This window comes from Lampetra fluviatilis, chromosome 1 (genome assembly GCF_964198595.1).
Source record: "Lampetra fluviatilis chromosome 1, kcLamFluv1.1, whole genome shotgun sequence".
Lineage (NCBI taxonomy): Eukaryota > Metazoa > Chordata > Hyperoartia > Petromyzontiformes > Petromyzontidae > Lampetra > Lampetra fluviatilis.
Window position 1 is genome coordinate 18710168 of NC_136275.1, and position 18920 is coordinate 18729087.

The window sequence follows — 18920 nt, forward strand, 5'->3', positions numbered from 1 at the left end:
TCTGACTGTCTACAGGCGCTGAGTTTTTATATCTCAATTTTATTGATATACTAGCAGAAGTACCCGGCGTTGCCCGGGTGAAAAATATATTTCTTAATAACCTTACATATATACACAGCTACTAAGGTATTGTCAAATCCCGGTGGGCTTTGACAATACCTTTCACCACTCACCACTCACAACTCACCCTCACCACTCATCCTCACCACTCCCACTCACTACTCACCCTCACCATTCACCATCACAACTCACCACTCACCAATCTCCCTCACCAATCTCCCTCACCCTCACCACTCACCCTCACCACTCACCCTCACCAATCACCAATCACCACTAACCCTCACCACTCACTCTCACCATTCACCATGATCATTCAGCCTCACCACTCACTCTCACCATTCACCCTGACCATTCAGCCTCACCACTCACCACTCACCCTCACCACTCACCCTCTCCCTCACCACTCACGCTTACCACTCACCCTCACCACCACCACTCACCCTCACCACTCACGCTCACCACTCACTCTCTCCCTCTCCACTCACCCTCACCACTCACCCTCACTAATCACCCTCACCACTGATCCTCACTACTTACTAATCACCTTCACCACTCACCTTCACCACTGACCCTCACCACTCACCCTCACCACTCATCCCCACCACTCACCCCTAACCACTCACCCTCACCACTCACCCTCACCACTAACCCTCACCACTCATCCCCACCACTCACCCCTAACCACTCACCCTCACCACTCACCCTCACCATTCACCCTCACCACTCATCCTCACCACTCACCATCACCATAAACCCTAACCACTCACCTTTACCACTAACCCTCACCACTCACCCTCACCACTTACCCTCACCCTCACCACTCACCCTTACTACTCACCACTCAACGTCACCACTCTTCGTCACCACTCACCCTCACCACTCACCCCTCACCATCACCACTCACCCTCACCACTCACCATCACCACTCACCGTCACTACTCACCATCACCACTCACCCTCACCACTCACCCTCACCACTCACGCTCACCACTCACCCTCACCACTCACCCTCACCACCACCAATCACCCCTCACCACTAACCCTCACCCCTCACCATCACCACTCACCCTCACCACTAACCCTGACCCCTCACCACTGACCACTCACCACTCACCCTCACCACTAACCCTCACCACTCACCCTTACTACTCACCACTCAACCTCACCACTCTTCGTCATCACTCACCCTCACCACTGACCCCTCACCACTCACCCCTCACCCTCACCACTCACCATCACCACTCACCGTCACTACTCACCATCACCACTCACCCTCACCACTCACCCTCACCACTCACGCTCACCACTCACCCTCACCACTCACCCTCACCACCACCAATCACCCCTCACCACTAACCCTCACCCCTCACCATCACCACTCACCCTCACCACTAACCCTGACCCCTCACCACTGACCACTCACCACTCACCCTCACCACTAACCCTCACCACTCACCCTTACTACTCACCACTCAACCTCACCACTCTTCGTCATCACTCACCCTCACCACTGACCCCTCACCACTCACCCCTCACCCTCACCACTCACCCCTCACCATCACCACTCACCCTCACCACTCTCCCTCACCACTCACCACTCACTCTCACCATTCACCCTCACCACTCACCCTCACCACTCACCCTCACCACTCAACCTCACCACTCAACCTCACCCTCACTATTCACCATTCATCCTGACCAATCACCACTGACCAATCACCACTCAACACTCTCCACTAACCCTCACCACTCAACCTCACCACTCACCCTCAAAACTAACGAATCTCTCACCACTCACCCTCACCACTCACCCTCACCACTCACCCCTCACCACTCACCCCTCACCCTCACCACTCACCCTCACCACTCACCCCTCACCATCACCACTCACCCTCACCACTCTCCCTCACCACTCACCACTCACTCTCACCATTCACCCTCACCATTCAGCCTCACCACTCACCCTCACCACTCACCCTCACCACTCACCACTCACCGTCACAACCACCACTCACCCTCACCACTCACCCTCACCACTCAACCTCACCACTCAACCTCACCCTCACTACTCACCATTCATCCTGACCAATCACCACTGACCAATCACCACTCACCACTCTCCACTAACCTTCACCACTCAACCTCACCACTCACCCTCAAAACTAACAACTCTCTCACCACTCACCCTCACCATTCACCCTCACCATTCAGCCTCACCACTCGCCCTCACCACTCACCCTCACCACTCACCGTCACAACCACCACTCACCCTCACCCCTCACCCTCACCACTCAACCTCACCCTCACTACTCACCATTCATCCTGACCAATCACCACTGACCAATCACCACTCTCCACTAACCCTCATCACTCAACCTCACTACTCACCCTCAAAACTAACGACTCTCTCACCACTCACCCTCACCACTCAGCACTCACCCTCACCACTCACCCTCACCACTCACCCTCACCACTCACCATCACCACTCACCCTTACTACTCACCACTCAACCTCACCACTCTTCGTCATCACTCACCCTCACCACTCACCCCTCACCACTCACCCTCACCCTCACCACTCACCCCTCACCCTCACCACTCTCCCTCACCACTCACCACTCACTCTCACCATTCACCCTCACCACTCACCCTCACCACTCACCCTCACCACTCAACATCACCACTCAACCTCTCCCTCACTACTCACCATTCATCCTGACCAATCACCACTGACCAATCACCACTCACCACTCTCCACTAACCCTCACCACTCAACCTCACCACTCACCACTCACCCATCACCACTCACAACTGCCACTCACCCTCACAACAACCACTCACCCTCACCGCTCACCACTCACCCTCACCACTCACCCTCACCACTCACCCTCACCACTCACCCTCACCACTCACCCTCACCACTAACCCTCACCACTCACCCTTACCACTCACCCTCACCACTAACCCTCACCATCACCACTCACCCTTACTACTCACCACTCAACCTCTCCACTCTTCGTCACCACTCACCCTCACCACTCACCCCTCACCACTCACCCCTCACCACTCACCCCTCACCATCACCACTCACCCTCACCACTCTCCCTCACCACTCACCACTCACTCTCACCATTCACCCTCACCATTCAGCCTCACCCTCACCTCTCACCATCACAACCACCACTCACCCTCACCACTCATCCTCACCACTCAACCTCACCACTCAACCTCACCCTCACTACTCACCATTCATCCTGACCAATCACCACTGACCAATCACCACTCACCACTCTCCACTAACCCTCACCACTCAACCTCACCACTGACCCTCAAAACTAACGACTCTCTCACCACTCACCCTCACCACTCACGCTCACCACTCACCCATCAGCACTCACAACTGCCACTCACCCTCACAACAACCACTCACCCTCACCGCTCACCACTCATCCTCACCACTCACCCTCACCACTCACCCTTACCACTCACCCTCACCACTAACCCTCACCATCACCACTCACCCTTACTACTCACCACTCAACCTCACCACTCTTCGTCACCACTCACCCTCACCACTCACCCCTCACCACTCACCCCTCACCCTCACCACTCACCCTCACCACTCACCCTCACCACTCACCCCTCACCATCACCACTCACCCTCACCACTCTCCCTCACCACTCACCACTTACTCTCACCATTCACCCTCACCATTCAGCCTCACCACTCACCCTCACCACTCACCCTCACCACTCACCACTCACCTTCACAACCACCACTCACCCTCACCACTCACCCTCACCACTCAACCTCACCACTCAACCTCACCCTCACTACTCACCATTCATCCTGACCAATCACCACTGACCAATCACCACTCACCACTCTCCACTAACCTTCACCACTCAACCTCACCACTCACCCTCAAAACTAACAACTCTCTCACCACTCACCCTCACCACTCAGCACTCACCCTCACCACTCACCCTCACCACTCACCACTCACTCTCACCATTCACCCTCACCATTCAGCCTCACCACTCGCCCTCACCACTCACCCTCACCACTCACCGTCACAACCACCACTCACCCTCACCACTCACCCTCACCACTCAACCTCACCCTCACTACTCACCATTCATCCTGACCAATCACCACTGACCAATCACCACTCTCCACTAACCCTCACCACTCAACCTCAATACTCACCCTCAAAACTAACGACTCTCTCACCACTCACCCTCACCACTCAGCACTCACCCTCACCACTCACCCTCACCACTCACCCTCACCACTCACCATCACCACTCACCCTCACCACTAACCCTGACCCCTCACCACTGACCACTCACCACTCACCCTCACCACTAACCCTCACCATCACCACTCACCCTTACTACTCACCACTCAACCTCACCACTCTTCGTCATCACTCACCCTCACCACTCACCCCTCACCACTCACCCTCACCACTCACCCCTCACCCTCACCACTCTCCCTCACCACTCACCACTCACTCTCACCATTCACCCTCACCACTCACCCTCACCACTCACCCTCACCACTCAACATCACCACTCAACCTCACCCTCACTACTCACCATTCATCCTGACCAATCACCACTGACCAATCACCACTCACCACTCTCCACTAACCCTCACCACTCAACCTCACCACTCACCACTCACCCATCACCACTCACAACTGCCACTCACCCTCACAACAACCACTCACCCTCACCGCTCACCACTCACCCTCACCACTCACCCTCACCCTCACCACTCACCCTCACCACTAACCCTCACCACTCACCCTTACCACTCACCCTCACCACTAACCCTCACCATCACCACTCACTCTTACTACTCACCACTCAACCTCTCCACTCTTCGTCACCACTCACCCTCACCACTCACCCCTCACCACTCACCCCTCACCACTCACCCCTCACCATCACCACTCACCCTCACCACTCTCCCTCACCACTCACCACTCACTCTCACCATTCACCCTCACCATTCAGCCTCACCACTCACCCTCACCTCTCACCGTCACAACCACCACTCACCCTCACCACTCAACCTCACCCTCACCCTCACTACTCACCATTCATCCTGACCAATCACCACTGACCAATCACCACTCACCACTCTTTACTAACCCTCACCACTCAACCTCACCACTGACCCTCAAAACTAACGACTCTCTCACCACTCACCCTCACCACTCAGCACTCACCCTCACCACTCACCCTTACCACTCACGCTCACCACTCACCCATCAGCACTCACAACTGCCACTCACCCTCACAACAAACACTCACCCTCACCGCTCACCACTCACCCTCACCACTCACCCTCACCACTCACCCTGACCACTCACCCTCACCACTAACCCTCACCACTCACCTATACCACTCACCCTCACCACTAACCCTCACCACTCACCCTTACTACTCACCACTCAACCTCACCACTCTTCGTCACCACTCACCCCTCACCCTCACCACTCACCCTCACCACTCACCCCTCACCATCACCACTCTCCCTCACCAATCACCACTCACTCTCACCATTCACCCTCACCACTCAGCCTCACCACTCACCCTCACCACTCACCCTCACAACCACCACTCACCCTCACCACTCACCCTCACCACTCAACCTCACCACTCAACCTCACCCTCACTACTCACCATTCATCCTGACCAATCACCACTGACCAATCACCACTCACCACTCTCCACTAACCTTCACCACTCAACCTCACCACTCACCCTCAAAACTAACAACTCTCTCACCACTCACCCTCACCACTCAGCACTCACCCTCACCACTCACCCTCACCACTCACCACTCACTCTCACCATTCAGCCTCACCACTCGCCCTCACCACTCACCCTCACCACTCACCGTCACAACCACCACTCACCCTCACCACTCACCCTCACCACTCAACCTCACCACTCAACCTCACCCTCACTACTCACCATTCATCCTGACCAATCACCACTGACCAATCACCACTCTCCACTAACGCTCACCACTCAACCTCACTACTCACCCTCAAAACTAACGACTCTCTCACCACTCACCCTCACCACTCAGCACTCACCCTCACCACTCACCCTCACCACTCACGCTCACCACTCACCCATCACCACTCACAACTGCCACTCACCCTCACCACAACCACTCACCCTCACCGCTCACCACTCAGCCTCACCACTCACCCTCACCACTCACCCTGACCAGTCACCCTCACCACTAACCCTCACCACTCACCCTCACCACTAACCCTCACCATCACCACTCACCCTTACTACTCAACACTCAACCTCACCACTCACCCTCACCACTCACCCTCACCATTCACCCTCAACACTCACCCTAACCCCTCTCCCTCACCACTCTCCCTCACCACTCACCGTCACCACTCACCACTCACCCTCACCACTCACCCCTCACCATCAACACTCACCCTCACCACTAACCCTGACCCCTCACCACTGACCACTCACCCTCACCACTCACCCTCACCACTCACCCCTCACCATCTCCACTCACCCTCACCACTCTCCCTCACCACTCACCACTCACTCTCACCATTCACCCTCACCACTCACCCTCACCATTCAGCCTCACCACTCACCCTCACCACTCACCGTCACAACCACCACTCACCCTCACCACTCATCCTCACCACTCAACCTCACCACTCAACCTCACCCTCACTACTCACCATTCATCCTGACCAATCACCACTGACCAATCACCACTCACCACTCTCCACTAACCCTCACCACTCAACCTCACCACTCACCACTCACTCTCACCATTCACCCTCACCATTCAGCCTCACCACTCACCCTCACCACTCACCGTCACAACCACCACTCACCCTCACCACTCACCCTCACAACTCAACCACACCACTCAACCTCACCCTCACTACTCACCATTCATCCTGACCAATCACCACTGACCAATCACCACTCACCACTCTCCACTAACCCTCACCACTCAACCTCACCACTCACCACTCACTCTCACCATGCACCCTCACCATTCAGCCTCACCACTCACCCTCACCACTCACCGTCACAACCACCACTCACCCTCACCACTCATCCTCACCACTCAACCTCACCACTCAACCTCACCCTCACTACTCACCATTCATCCTGACCAATCACCACTGACCAATCACCACTCACCACTCTCCACTAACCCTCACCACTCAACCTCACCACTCACCCTCAAAACTAACGACTCTCTCACCACTCACCCTCACCACTCAGCACTCACCCTCACCACTCACCCTCACCACTCACTCTCACCATTCAGCCTCACCACTCGCCCTCACCACTCACCCTCACCACTCACCGTCACAACCACCACTCACCCTTCACCACTCACCCTCACCACTCAACCTCACCACTCAACCTCACCCTCACTACTCACCATTCATTTTGACCAATCACCACTCTCCACTAACCCTCACCACTCAACCTCACTACTCACCCTCAAAACTAACGACTCTCTCACCACTCACCCATCACCACTCACAACTGCCACTCACCCTCACAACAACCACTCACCCTCACCGCTCACCACTCACCCTCACCACTCACCCTCACCACTCACTTTGACCACTCACCCTCACCACTAACCCTCACCACTCACCCTTACCACTCACCCTCACCACTAACCCTCACCATCACCACTCACCCTTACTACTCACCACTCAACCTCACCACTCTTCGTCACCACTCACCCTCACCACTCACCCTCACCACTCACCCCTCACCATCACCACTCACCCTCACCACTCTCCCTCACCACTCACTCTCACCATTCACCCTCACCATTCAGCCTCACCACTCACCCTCACCACTCACCACTCACCGTCACAACCACCACTCACCCTCACCACTCACCCTCACCACTCAACCTCACCACTCAACCTCACCCTCACTACTCACCATTCATCCTGACCAATCACCACTGACCAAACACCACTCACCACTCTCCACTAACCCTCACCACTCAACCTCACCACTCACCCTCAAAACTAACGACTCTCTCACCACTCACCCTCACCACTCAGCACTCACCCTCACCACTCACCCTTACCACTCACGCTCACCACTCACCACTCACCCATCACCACTCACAACTGCCACTCACCCTCACAACAACCACTCACCCTCACTGCTCACCACTCACCACTCACCCTCACCACTCACCCTCACCACTCACCCCTCACCACTCACTCTCACCATTCACCCTCACCATTCAGCCTCACCACTCACCCTCACGACTCACCCTCACCACTCCCCACTCTCCCTCACCACTCCCTCTCACCATTCAACTCACCATTCAGCCTCACCACTCACCACTCACCGTCACAACCACCACTCACCCTCACCACTCACCCGCACTACTCACCACTCATCCTCACCAATCACCACTGACCAATCACCACTCACCCTCACCACTCTCCACTAACCCTCACCACTCAACATCACCACTCAACCTTACCACTCACCCTCACCACTCACCCTCACCACTAACCAATCTCTCACCCCTCACCACTCACCCTCACCACTCACAACAACCACTCACGCTCACCGCTCACCCTCACAACTCACCACTCACCCTCACCACTCACTAATCACCACTCACAATCGCCACTCACAACCGCCACTCACCCTCACCACTCACTACTCATCCTCACCAATCACACCCTCACCATTATATTTTGCCCCAGTCAACGCCGGATATTTCCCATTCGTAGCAGTTTATATCAACTCTATAACCAACTTATATTAAATGGGAACAGCGCGATCCTAAAGTAATCTACAACCTTCGATTAGTCCTTTGTGCGATTCAAAGAATCGATTCCTGGCATGTTGGGGGTTTACATTTTGAATGACAGAGTTTTATTTTCATTGGTATGTTATGTTTTAATGTTTTCAGGAGTTTTTAATTACATTTCTGCCCCGGTCAACGCCGGATATTTCCCGTTCGTAGCAGTTTATATCGACTATAACCAACTTATAGTAAACGGGAATCGTCCGATTCTAAAGGAATCTACAACCTTTGATTCCTTTGCGCGATTCAGAGAATCGATTCTTGGCGCGTCGGGTTTAAAAGTAATTACACAGTTGTATTTTCATTGGTATGTAATGTTTTAAAGTGTTCAGAAGATTTTAAATGTATTTTCCCCCCGGGCAACGCTGGGTATATCGAGTTTATACCACAAAGTCGTTGCTTGACACGGGTGGGGTGTCGAGGCCTAGTACCTCGCCTAGATTTCCCATCCGGCTGAGGCTGGGTACTGGGGCCGTTACCCCCCCCCCCGCGCTACAATAATACTGTCTAATCGCTATAATTTTATTATCTACCGACCCTATGATAGTAATTGCACACATTGGGGTGGGGGGGGAGTGAAGAGGACGTGAAACTTTGATGAATTTACCTCAGAGTCGCGTGTTAATTCGTGCACATATTTTTAACGGGAATTAAAAATGGCGTCCACCCCGCAGCGAAGGCGTTGCTACCCGTTGCCAGGAGCAACCGCCGTGGTCCGCGCCGGTCGGCAATAGTAAATAAAGAAATAAAGAGTTAAATAAACAAATAAAGAGAAATCACACTAAATCGATAATCGGTCCGATTTAAAGTTTAGAGACGAAAAATCGGAAATGCCTAAGTTTACCGCGGGGCCGGGGGCATGCCCACCTGCAAAATTTAATCTCGGCGAACCCCACGGTCCGAGAGCTACATCCCCCGCAAGGGAGCGTACGCAGACGGACAGACGGACGGACAGACAGACAGACAGACAAAAAAATTATTATATAGGTTAGATATTTCACTTGGGAAATCCATTCAGATGGAATATCTTATTTTCAAGGGTGTCCAGGGTGTCGATGGGCCACATATATAATAATAAATTAGGCTTGGATAGTGCCCTTCATCCATGGAACGCAGAGCCATGTACACAATATGCATAAAACAAACAGTAAGCATAAAAATATATCAATTACATTTACAAATGGTAATAGTAAAAAGGAGGGAAAGAGCCTGAAGATAAAATTAGGTGCAAGTTTTCTGAAATAGGAATGTTTTAAGTTGAGACTTAAAAATCTCAATTGAAGCCAAATCCCGAATGTCTCTTAACAAAGTGCATAATGACCCGAGTACAAACAACAAATTTGCTCTCGTTACATTATATGTGGCGGAATTCTCAGAGCCATTCCGGCTTTTTCCCACGTGATGAAAAAAATCTAAATACTAATTGGCAAAAAAAATCTATATAGTGTCAAAATGTATTGATATGACTTAGACATCTAACAGCGTCATACAAAGGCAGTGGTAAAAATACATAATACCATTGTTGGAGCCACAGCAGATGCCTGGGAGAGTATAGTATTAGGTTTTCATAGGATCTCTTAGGTCCTATAACTGTCCTCACCAATGTAATATCCCATGCCCCTAACCGCTACCCACTTACCTTAAACCCTTGTGCATAACCATGAACCGCACCCCCTTAACCGAACCCTAACTCCTCACCCTAACCCCAGGGCTACAACTAAGTAGCAGGGAGGAAAGCAAACGCTGCTTTTGAATGGTGCGCAGGGCACGGTGAGGATGCTGTCGCTGGGGTGGAGAGGTGAGCGGCTCGCTGAGCGGCTGGCAGAGGAGGTGAACCTCTGCGCCGAGCGGGGCCTGTGGCTCGTTCTGCACGGCCTGTGCCACGCACCGCGGGACTGGCCGCCGCGCGCCGCGTCGCTGCTGCAGCGAGTGCTCACCCATGGAGGTGCGGTGCACGGCGATGCCAGCGGTAACGTGCAGTTACGGCCGCGATATTCACAGCCAGCGCTGAGCGGTACGATTAGCGATGTGAGAGTGATCACATCGGTGCACGTTAGTCGCCACGACGTACAGGTTGGAAACGTGGTCGCCAACAAAGTAAATGGAACAATGTGAAACGTGCTCAAAGAAGCTTGGAGAGGTATGCTTGTGTCGAGTTGCATTAGAGACGGGGAGAGAAGCGCATGGATTGGCGCGCAAACACATTTGAGAGACGTATTGACTGTGAAGAAAATGAAGTGGGCTTGGGCAGGACACGTCGCTAGAAGGGATGATGGCCAGCGCTCAAGGCTAATGTCGAGTAGTAGCCAAAGAAAGGAACACGCCGGAGAGGACGACCACCAAGGAGATGGAGAAGAGGATCAGCTGATATGCAGGAGCTAGACAGATTTTGTTGTATCACGAAACGACTTGGGGAGACCTTCATCCAGCGATGGAGTAGATAGATCGGAGCTCGTGATAATTGTTTAACCTGCAGGTGGCTCACAACTGTGAATAGCTGGCGTGAAAGGATGAAGCGATTCATAAATTAAAACAAATATTTACACCCAAGGTGCACGCATAGAATTGCATGTATAAGAATGCATCATTTATGCAAATGATGTCAGAATGATATTCTAATATTACATTTAGGCGAATGGGGGGTGATACAAAGCTGTAGTAATGAGCCAGAAACTGCTATAAACAATACAGGTGACTGGTTAAAATGAGGCAAACGAAAACAATTGATTCTTGAAACAAATCATGTTGGTGAATTTATGACGATTCATCAAATCCACGTGGCAAGGGGTGAAACTGTGAGCTGGCAGTTCACAGCAGCGGTCACGATGTTGCCATTAGTTGTGACGCTACTGGTGGAGATTGTGAGTGAAATTACACTGTTTGACTGTCACCTAGGTATTTGCGATGTCTTAGGGGTAGCTGATGCGTGAGCCGTGTGTTTATGTTGGCAGAAGACGAGACTGTGCTGGGACAGGAAGATGCTCGTGTCCACCCTGATTTCAGGCTGTGGTTCATTGCCACAACTGACAGCGCCGCACGTCTGCCAGGTGCTTGGTATCTCTGCGCACATCCTTGACAGCCCTGGAATATTACAGTTTGATTCATGTATAGATACCCCATTAATTTATAATGGCTCTTTTTAGTCTCAATAGGACATTGAATACTGTGAAAGTGACAGCTCCATATTTTACAGCATAGAGTATGTTCAAAGATTTAACAAGTGAATTGTGATTGGTGGGGGACACACATAGGCTTAGAAATAAAACGTCTTCTCTATCAAAGGTTTATTTTATTGAATTAATTGGTGATTGGTCTGAGCCCATAAACTTGCTATGCTTTAGAACCAGTTTTAACTATGGGTAACTGAAATCAGATCCAGGATCTCAGCAGTGCTGGCTTAGCACTCTGACCTCTTAACCACTTGGCCACTTCAAACGACTTATTAATCAATGGAATGTTAGCAACATACTGGCTTGCTGTATGTATGTTGAACGTCTTTCACACCGTACGTAGTCAACCGTGCTCATCGGAGGCGCGGACCAAAAGTCACCCCTCACACTGGTAGTGGTTGACATGCCATATTTTTGACACCTTTGGAAAATGTTGCATATTTGCCTGGAACATTGCTTTGCTTTTCCTTGGAACATATTTCACCACCACAGGCATCGTGTTGGAGCGAGCGCTGAGGTTCGTGTGCCGTGCGCAGCCACGTTTCGTGAGCAAGCTGGCAAGCTGCCTTTTTTGCGTCGAGACCAGCGAGCCGAGCAACATAGGCGTCTCGAGTGCGGTCAGCTGGGAGGGACGGAGGGTGACAGGGGGGACCGGGCATGCTCTGCACCCTCGTGACTGGTCAACGGCACTGGCCCGCCTGCACGCCGTGCTACTGCACAGGCGAGGCTACGGACGCCCGGCGGGCGTGCGCCCGTATTCGTGGTGCGTCTCTCACACCATGCGTATCAAGTAACGCACAAACCCGTGTACAATAAGCTCAGCCTCTTGCATTATGCAAAAACCATTAACATCGTTCCTGAAGCATTGCACTGTGGTTCTCTTGTCTGAGGTCACCATAAAATACATTTGGCTAAATCTGACTCATTGACAGACAGCAGTGACAGAGAGAGAGAACTGCAGACTAGTTTTGTCCTTATTAGGACTCATGAGTATAGTATAGTTGCTGATGCTCACTGAGATCAGTATTTTTTAGTTTTAAAACACCAAACTCTATGGAACATATGACATTTTTTCAACCAGATCTTCTGAATCTTTCACCAAATCCCAGGGATAAGGGTGTTGAATGTTGGAGTGGTGAAATTGTATAATTTTAGTTGGCTGTGTCGGGTGGTGGTGGTTTTTAACGACACATAAACCTCTATTATGGGTGATATTGGTCGCGAAAGCCTATGTGTTAAATTGTTTTTAAATGTCATCTGATAGAACCTTGGGAAATCTTGTAAAGCTACATTTATCTATACCTGCTCTCTTAATATGCATTATATTTGCATTGGGATTTCATATACCTGTGTATTTTAGATGTAGGTATGATTTTATATGTTTTAAATTGTTATGCATGTTTGTAATAATGTGCAATTCTGCGTACTGTTGTGTGTATTTATTGTGGGTGGGGTGAGTGGTGGCGCAGTGGTTATTGCACTGCGCTAATAACCCATTGATTCAGGATCATGGCTAACATCAGTGGCGAGTGATATCTGAACTGGGTCTGGGCCTCCCCCTTAAACAACGCACACTGACCAACACGTATGGTCAAACCATCACCATGACCAACACGGCATTAGGAGACTTTCATCCAAACAGTGTATTTACAAAGGGCTCTTATGGAACGATATATTAGGCCTTCTCTTCCACATTTCACTAATAAGGTTTCAAATGTATTGGCACCTAATGCACATAACAATTCTCCTTTTCTAGTAATACTATTTGTTAATTTGTTAATAACTTGTATTTTGTCCCCAACTAAGGTCACGGTCAGATCTGATCATGGCGCTGAATCTATTCACTCACCTTAACGAAACGTGTCAGGATTTTTCTGCAGCACTGGAGTATCTCTTGGGTAAGTGGTCATCGTTGCCGAAATATACGTGAGCCTCAGCTGGAGAAATCTGACTTTATTCAACCGAGTTTCTCTTTCACTATTGAAGGGCGTTTGAATATGTGTACTTGCATGCTCGCAAATGTGTTCTATGCTCTTTAAAACCATTTTCAAATATCCAGGCTTTTAAAGAAAACCCTCAATGACCATTACTATCTCGGCCCACCTTCCTATTAACCTCGGTCGATTCAAACCAATATGAGTATATTGTGCGGTGTGGTCAACAGCGTATGCAATGGAGAGGAAAAAAAAGACTGCTGGGTGTGGTGCTGGACACTTCAACCCTTTGTGTACCATACTCTTTGGTTCTTTCGGTAAAGTCACGTAAGGTATAAAAATAAATAATTTAGACCAATACACGAATGGTTCGTAAATTTAGTTCGTGAAACGTTAAAATAAAAGCAAACAATGCATGTATGTATGTATGTTGAACTTCTTTCGCACCATATGTAGCCAACCGTGCTAATCGGAGGTGTTGGGGGAAGGACAGAAGAGAGCAAAATTATACAAAAAAAGACAAAAACCAACACACATGAAACAAAGCACAGACATTCCAAATGCTTAACAGCACACTAACATGTTTGAGCCGGATTGTGGCATGAAATAACATTTACCCCCAAAACGTTAAATAAACAATTGCGTTGTTAAAGATAATTAATGCAGGCTCCGCAATGTCTCGCTCACGCCACAGCTGGCAGAAGGTACTCGAGGGAGCTCCCGAAGGGCCCTCGAGAGATCGGCATTATAATGCGGGGCAGCAGAACGCAACAATGAACACACAACACGACACGCGACTCACAACCCCCCCCCAACCCCACTCCCGTGTACACAGCCCCCCCCCCGCCTCCACCACGCGCATTAAAGCCACAATACATGACAATAAATATCCTGACTTAAAGCTTTCGTGACTGCAGGAATTCATATTCTTTGGGTCTTTCGGTAAAGCCACGTAGATATAAAAATAATAATAAAAATAATAACTATCACGACGTTTCGATCGCAACACAAGCAATCGTCATCAGGTGGAAAGATAGTGCAGTAGAACTGCTGAACAGGAAAGGACTGCTGCAACAAGAGGTGATATTTAGGTTTGAGGTGGGTGTCACCCAAGGGTAAGTAGGCGGGGTCAGAGATGGAAAGGAGTCCCGTCGCCGCACGCATGCACAACAGCTGCGTCAAAGGGAGAGATTGGCATGTCAATGTAGACAAGTTTAATGGGAAGATAGCGTGTTTGTGTCAGAGGACCGGGCATAGCGCCACCTCGTGGGCAACACAAGCTGCGGCGTTGGCTGCTGCACAGTGAGAGGCCAGCGTATCAACGCAAGAGAACCACCGTAACGGTGGCCATGCCAGTGAGAAATACAGCCTATTATACAGCGAGAGCTACCGTTATATCGAGGCAAAAGGGAGCAGCGGTGGCTATGTTAGTGAGACCTTAGTCTGTTATTGTAAAGACATTTAATAAGGTGATGTAATTCAGAGAGTCGGAAATAACTGCTAAACAACGGCAGGAAGGATGGAAACATCACAGCAAGTTATGACTTTACCTGGTTAATAACATCCTTCCAATGATTGCTCAGTTTGTACCCATCTTCTCGGTTGAAATTGTGTCTGTGTTTATATATCTGGATGGCTTGATGGACAAATCTTTGATGGTTGCTCGAAGGTTTGCAGAGTAGCTTGGTCTCGGAAAAAAGCAATATCGTGTGAACCCACCGCGTTAAAACAGTGATCAGCCACGGCAGAGGTATTGGTTCTGCCGTGTTTCAAGTCTGCCTTGTGTTCGCGAACACGGTTCGAGACATGTCGTTTGGTTTCCCCAATGTAACTGCTACCGCAGACACATCTTAGTCTGTAGAGACCAGGGTATTGCATGTCAGGAATCACATCCTTCACAGATGGGATCAAATCACGGATTTTGTGTACTGTGTTGAATCGAACCTGAATCTTGTGTTTGTTCAAGATTTTGGAAATCTTTTTGGTAACACCTGCTATGTATGGCAAGGTGATGGTTTTGATTGGGTCTTCAGATGGTTCTCTCCCCATGGTTGGGGAGACAGCTTTGCGTATTGTGCGGTTTGAATATCCATTCATCTTGAGGGCTTGGTGTACGTGCTCCAGCTCACTGGCTAGGTGTTGCTGGTCGGAGATGCAACGTGCCCTATGGTGTAGTGTTTTAATGAGGGAGTTCTTCTGGGCTGGATGGTAGTGGGAATCGGCTTTAAATAGGAATCCGTGTGGGTGGATTTCCTGTAGACAGAATGTCCCAACGAGCCATCAGGTCACTTTTCAATTAAAACATCCAGGAATGGTAGCTTGCCATCATTTTCTACTTCCATGGTGAATTTGATGGATGGGTGTATGGAATTGATGTGTACTGTGATGGCCTAAATAGGTGTTCTCTCTTAATATTTGCCCCAATGTGACAAAATATACACAAACCGGTGAAATAATAATAATAAACGCGATTCATAACTCGCACATTTTTCTGGAATCGTACGGAATGTTCATTTAAGAACTCAGAGGTACGGCGCCATGGCTCAAAAGTCCATCATTCGGTAGCCTGGAAACTGCCTGAACAGGTGATGGCCTGAACAGGTGGCAGGCTGAACAGGTGAGAGCCGTGAGTTGCTGTTTGAAAGTGGATGGTGATTGAATGCTGCACTTGTGCAGTGGGAGAGAGTTCAAAATGATTGGTTCGGCCACGTAGAAACGATGCTCAGCTATAACAGTACAGGAATACCTTGCACTTTCGTCTGGTTAGGAACCAGAGCATGGACGAAAGTCAAAAATGGACGAATGACAAAGCAGAGCCTTTATTTAGCCTGCATATTTATTTTGGCCGGCGAATAAAGTACATGCAAATAACTACAGTAAATATAAAAACGGACATGTAAATAACTACAGTAACTATATAACACAAATGCGTGCGAAACCTACATAAACAGAAATGAAAGAAAAATAAACATGAGAATAAATATTGACTTAAAGCTTTCGTGACTGCAGGAATTCATATTCTTTGGGTCTTTCGGTAAAGTCACGTAGATAGGTTCAAAGAAAATAACATGAAACTACGACGTTTCGATCACAATACAAGCGGTCGACTTCAGGAAAAGGGGGGTTAGCTTCAAAAGGCAAACTGTTTATAAGGGTTTGAAATGGGCGTAGCCCAAATGTCAGTAGCCAATGTTAATGCAAGTGATGGGCAGCCACCCTGACAGTGGTTGGTTTTCCACCAATCAAAGGGCTGCCAGGTGAAAATTTGCATGTTAATGAGAGATTAGCATGTTAACAGAACATCGCAGAGCCGCAACCGAGGGGTAGTCGGCGCGCAAAGTGGCTGTGTTGGTGTGAAACATCGGAAGTGGCTGTGTTGGTGTGAAACATCGGAAGGTGGTAGGATGGGAACATTGTTTTAATGTGGTGGGCTCACACGAAATTGATTTCTCTAAGACGAAGGTACTTTGCAAGCCCACTGGCTATCAACAAAGTTTCGTTCATGAAGCCATCCATATATATATGTAGTGGTGATACGCGCTGGCAGGAGGGATCGTGAGGCAGCGCGTGGTGATTGGTTACATCGAGTGGGTGCTCACATCGCGGTCCGCATAGGCTCCGCCCTCTCGGGAGCGGAGGGCTATGTAGGGCGATGCGCGCGGGCACTCGGGGAGTTGGTAACCGGTGAAGACAGAAGACGGAGGAAGAGATAGGCCCTGGGACCCCTAGCCCCGCTGCCCTTGTAAGGGCCGGGGTTCTGAGAGGCTCAGAGGCGAGGCCTTGGGATTCACGGTCCGACGCCCTTGTAAGGGCTCGGGCTGTGTAGCCCAGTGGTCGAGACCCGTAGTCTGACAAGAGGGGTCTGATAGCTCCCCGTGGGGAGAGCGTAGCCGGAGAGCCTGAGTCGAGGCAGAGATAGGTGTGCGTACCCCACGGGGAAGACGGAGTACGTGGCCGAGTCAGGCACGTCTGACATAGGTGTTATCTCGGTTGGGACTGTTACGTGTGCAACCGTTGTGAATAAAGAGTGCTGCCCCGTCAACTCGTCTCCCGCCATTATTGAAGATACTACATATACACACAGACACAATATCAACCAAAAAGATGGGTACAAACTGAGCAATCATTGGAAGGATGTTATCAACCAGTTTAAATCATAATTGGCTATGATGTTCCCCGTAGAACGCGGCGGTTTGTTGTCGTGAGTAGAGTAAATATGGTGGAGAGGTATGAGGGGAGATCTTGAAAGAGAGTTCAGTGGCACAGGATGGTGATTGGTTACTGTGTCTGTGTAGGGAGTGGCAGTGTAGTAGTTGACTCACTGTGCTATGAATTTGGCCATCATCAGTGGCGAATATCTGAACCAGGCCTGGACCTCCCCCGATCCTCAAATTGGTACCTGGTGCAGTGTATAAACATAAGCACTGGGGAGACAAACGTGGTCACCGCACCACTCCTTCTACCGTGTCGGCCTTCATAAAGATTTTGATTATAATTGGTGCTCACTTACAGTAGTTGCCCAAAAATCCTGTTAAATCTATACGGGAGATCTTTGTTGTCTGTTCATTCATATCTTGCTGTGCCCAGGCTCGGTCGTGTATGGAGGGTACATCACACGCCGGCAGGACTTGGAGGTGGTTGAGAGCATCGTAAAGCACTGCCTGCCAAGCCACAGACCGGGCGGTGCCTTGCATGCCGGTGGGGTGTACGCGTTCGTCCGTGCACTCACGGCCGCAGCAGGTAGCTCTTGACAGAGACACCCATGTCAAACTCGTATATATGTCACGTTTTCCAAATTGGAATATATTCCACAACGAGATTACAAGACAATGTCTAATTATAGGATCCTAGGTCTGCACATAAGGATAATGAATATCA

The 18920-nt window shown here is 50.3% G+C and overlaps 1 protein-coding gene across 1 annotated transcript in view; it reads left to right on the forward strand.

The window, feature by feature from the left end:
• Window positions 1-18920, forward strand: part of DNHD1 (dynein heavy chain domain 1) — a 102363-nt gene that overhangs the window by 77276 nt on the left and 6167 nt on the right. The window contains exons 39-43 of the mRNA XM_078858394.1: window positions 10703-10883; window positions 11890-11985; window positions 12601-12871; window positions 13915-14006; window positions 18630-18782. Of these exons, the coding sequence (XP_078714520.1) occupies window positions 10703-10883; window positions 11890-11985; window positions 12601-12871; window positions 13915-14006; window positions 18630-18782 (793 nt within the window). The remainder of the gene's footprint in view (window positions 1-10702; window positions 10884-11889; window positions 11986-12600; window positions 12872-13914; window positions 14007-18629; window positions 18783-18920) is intronic.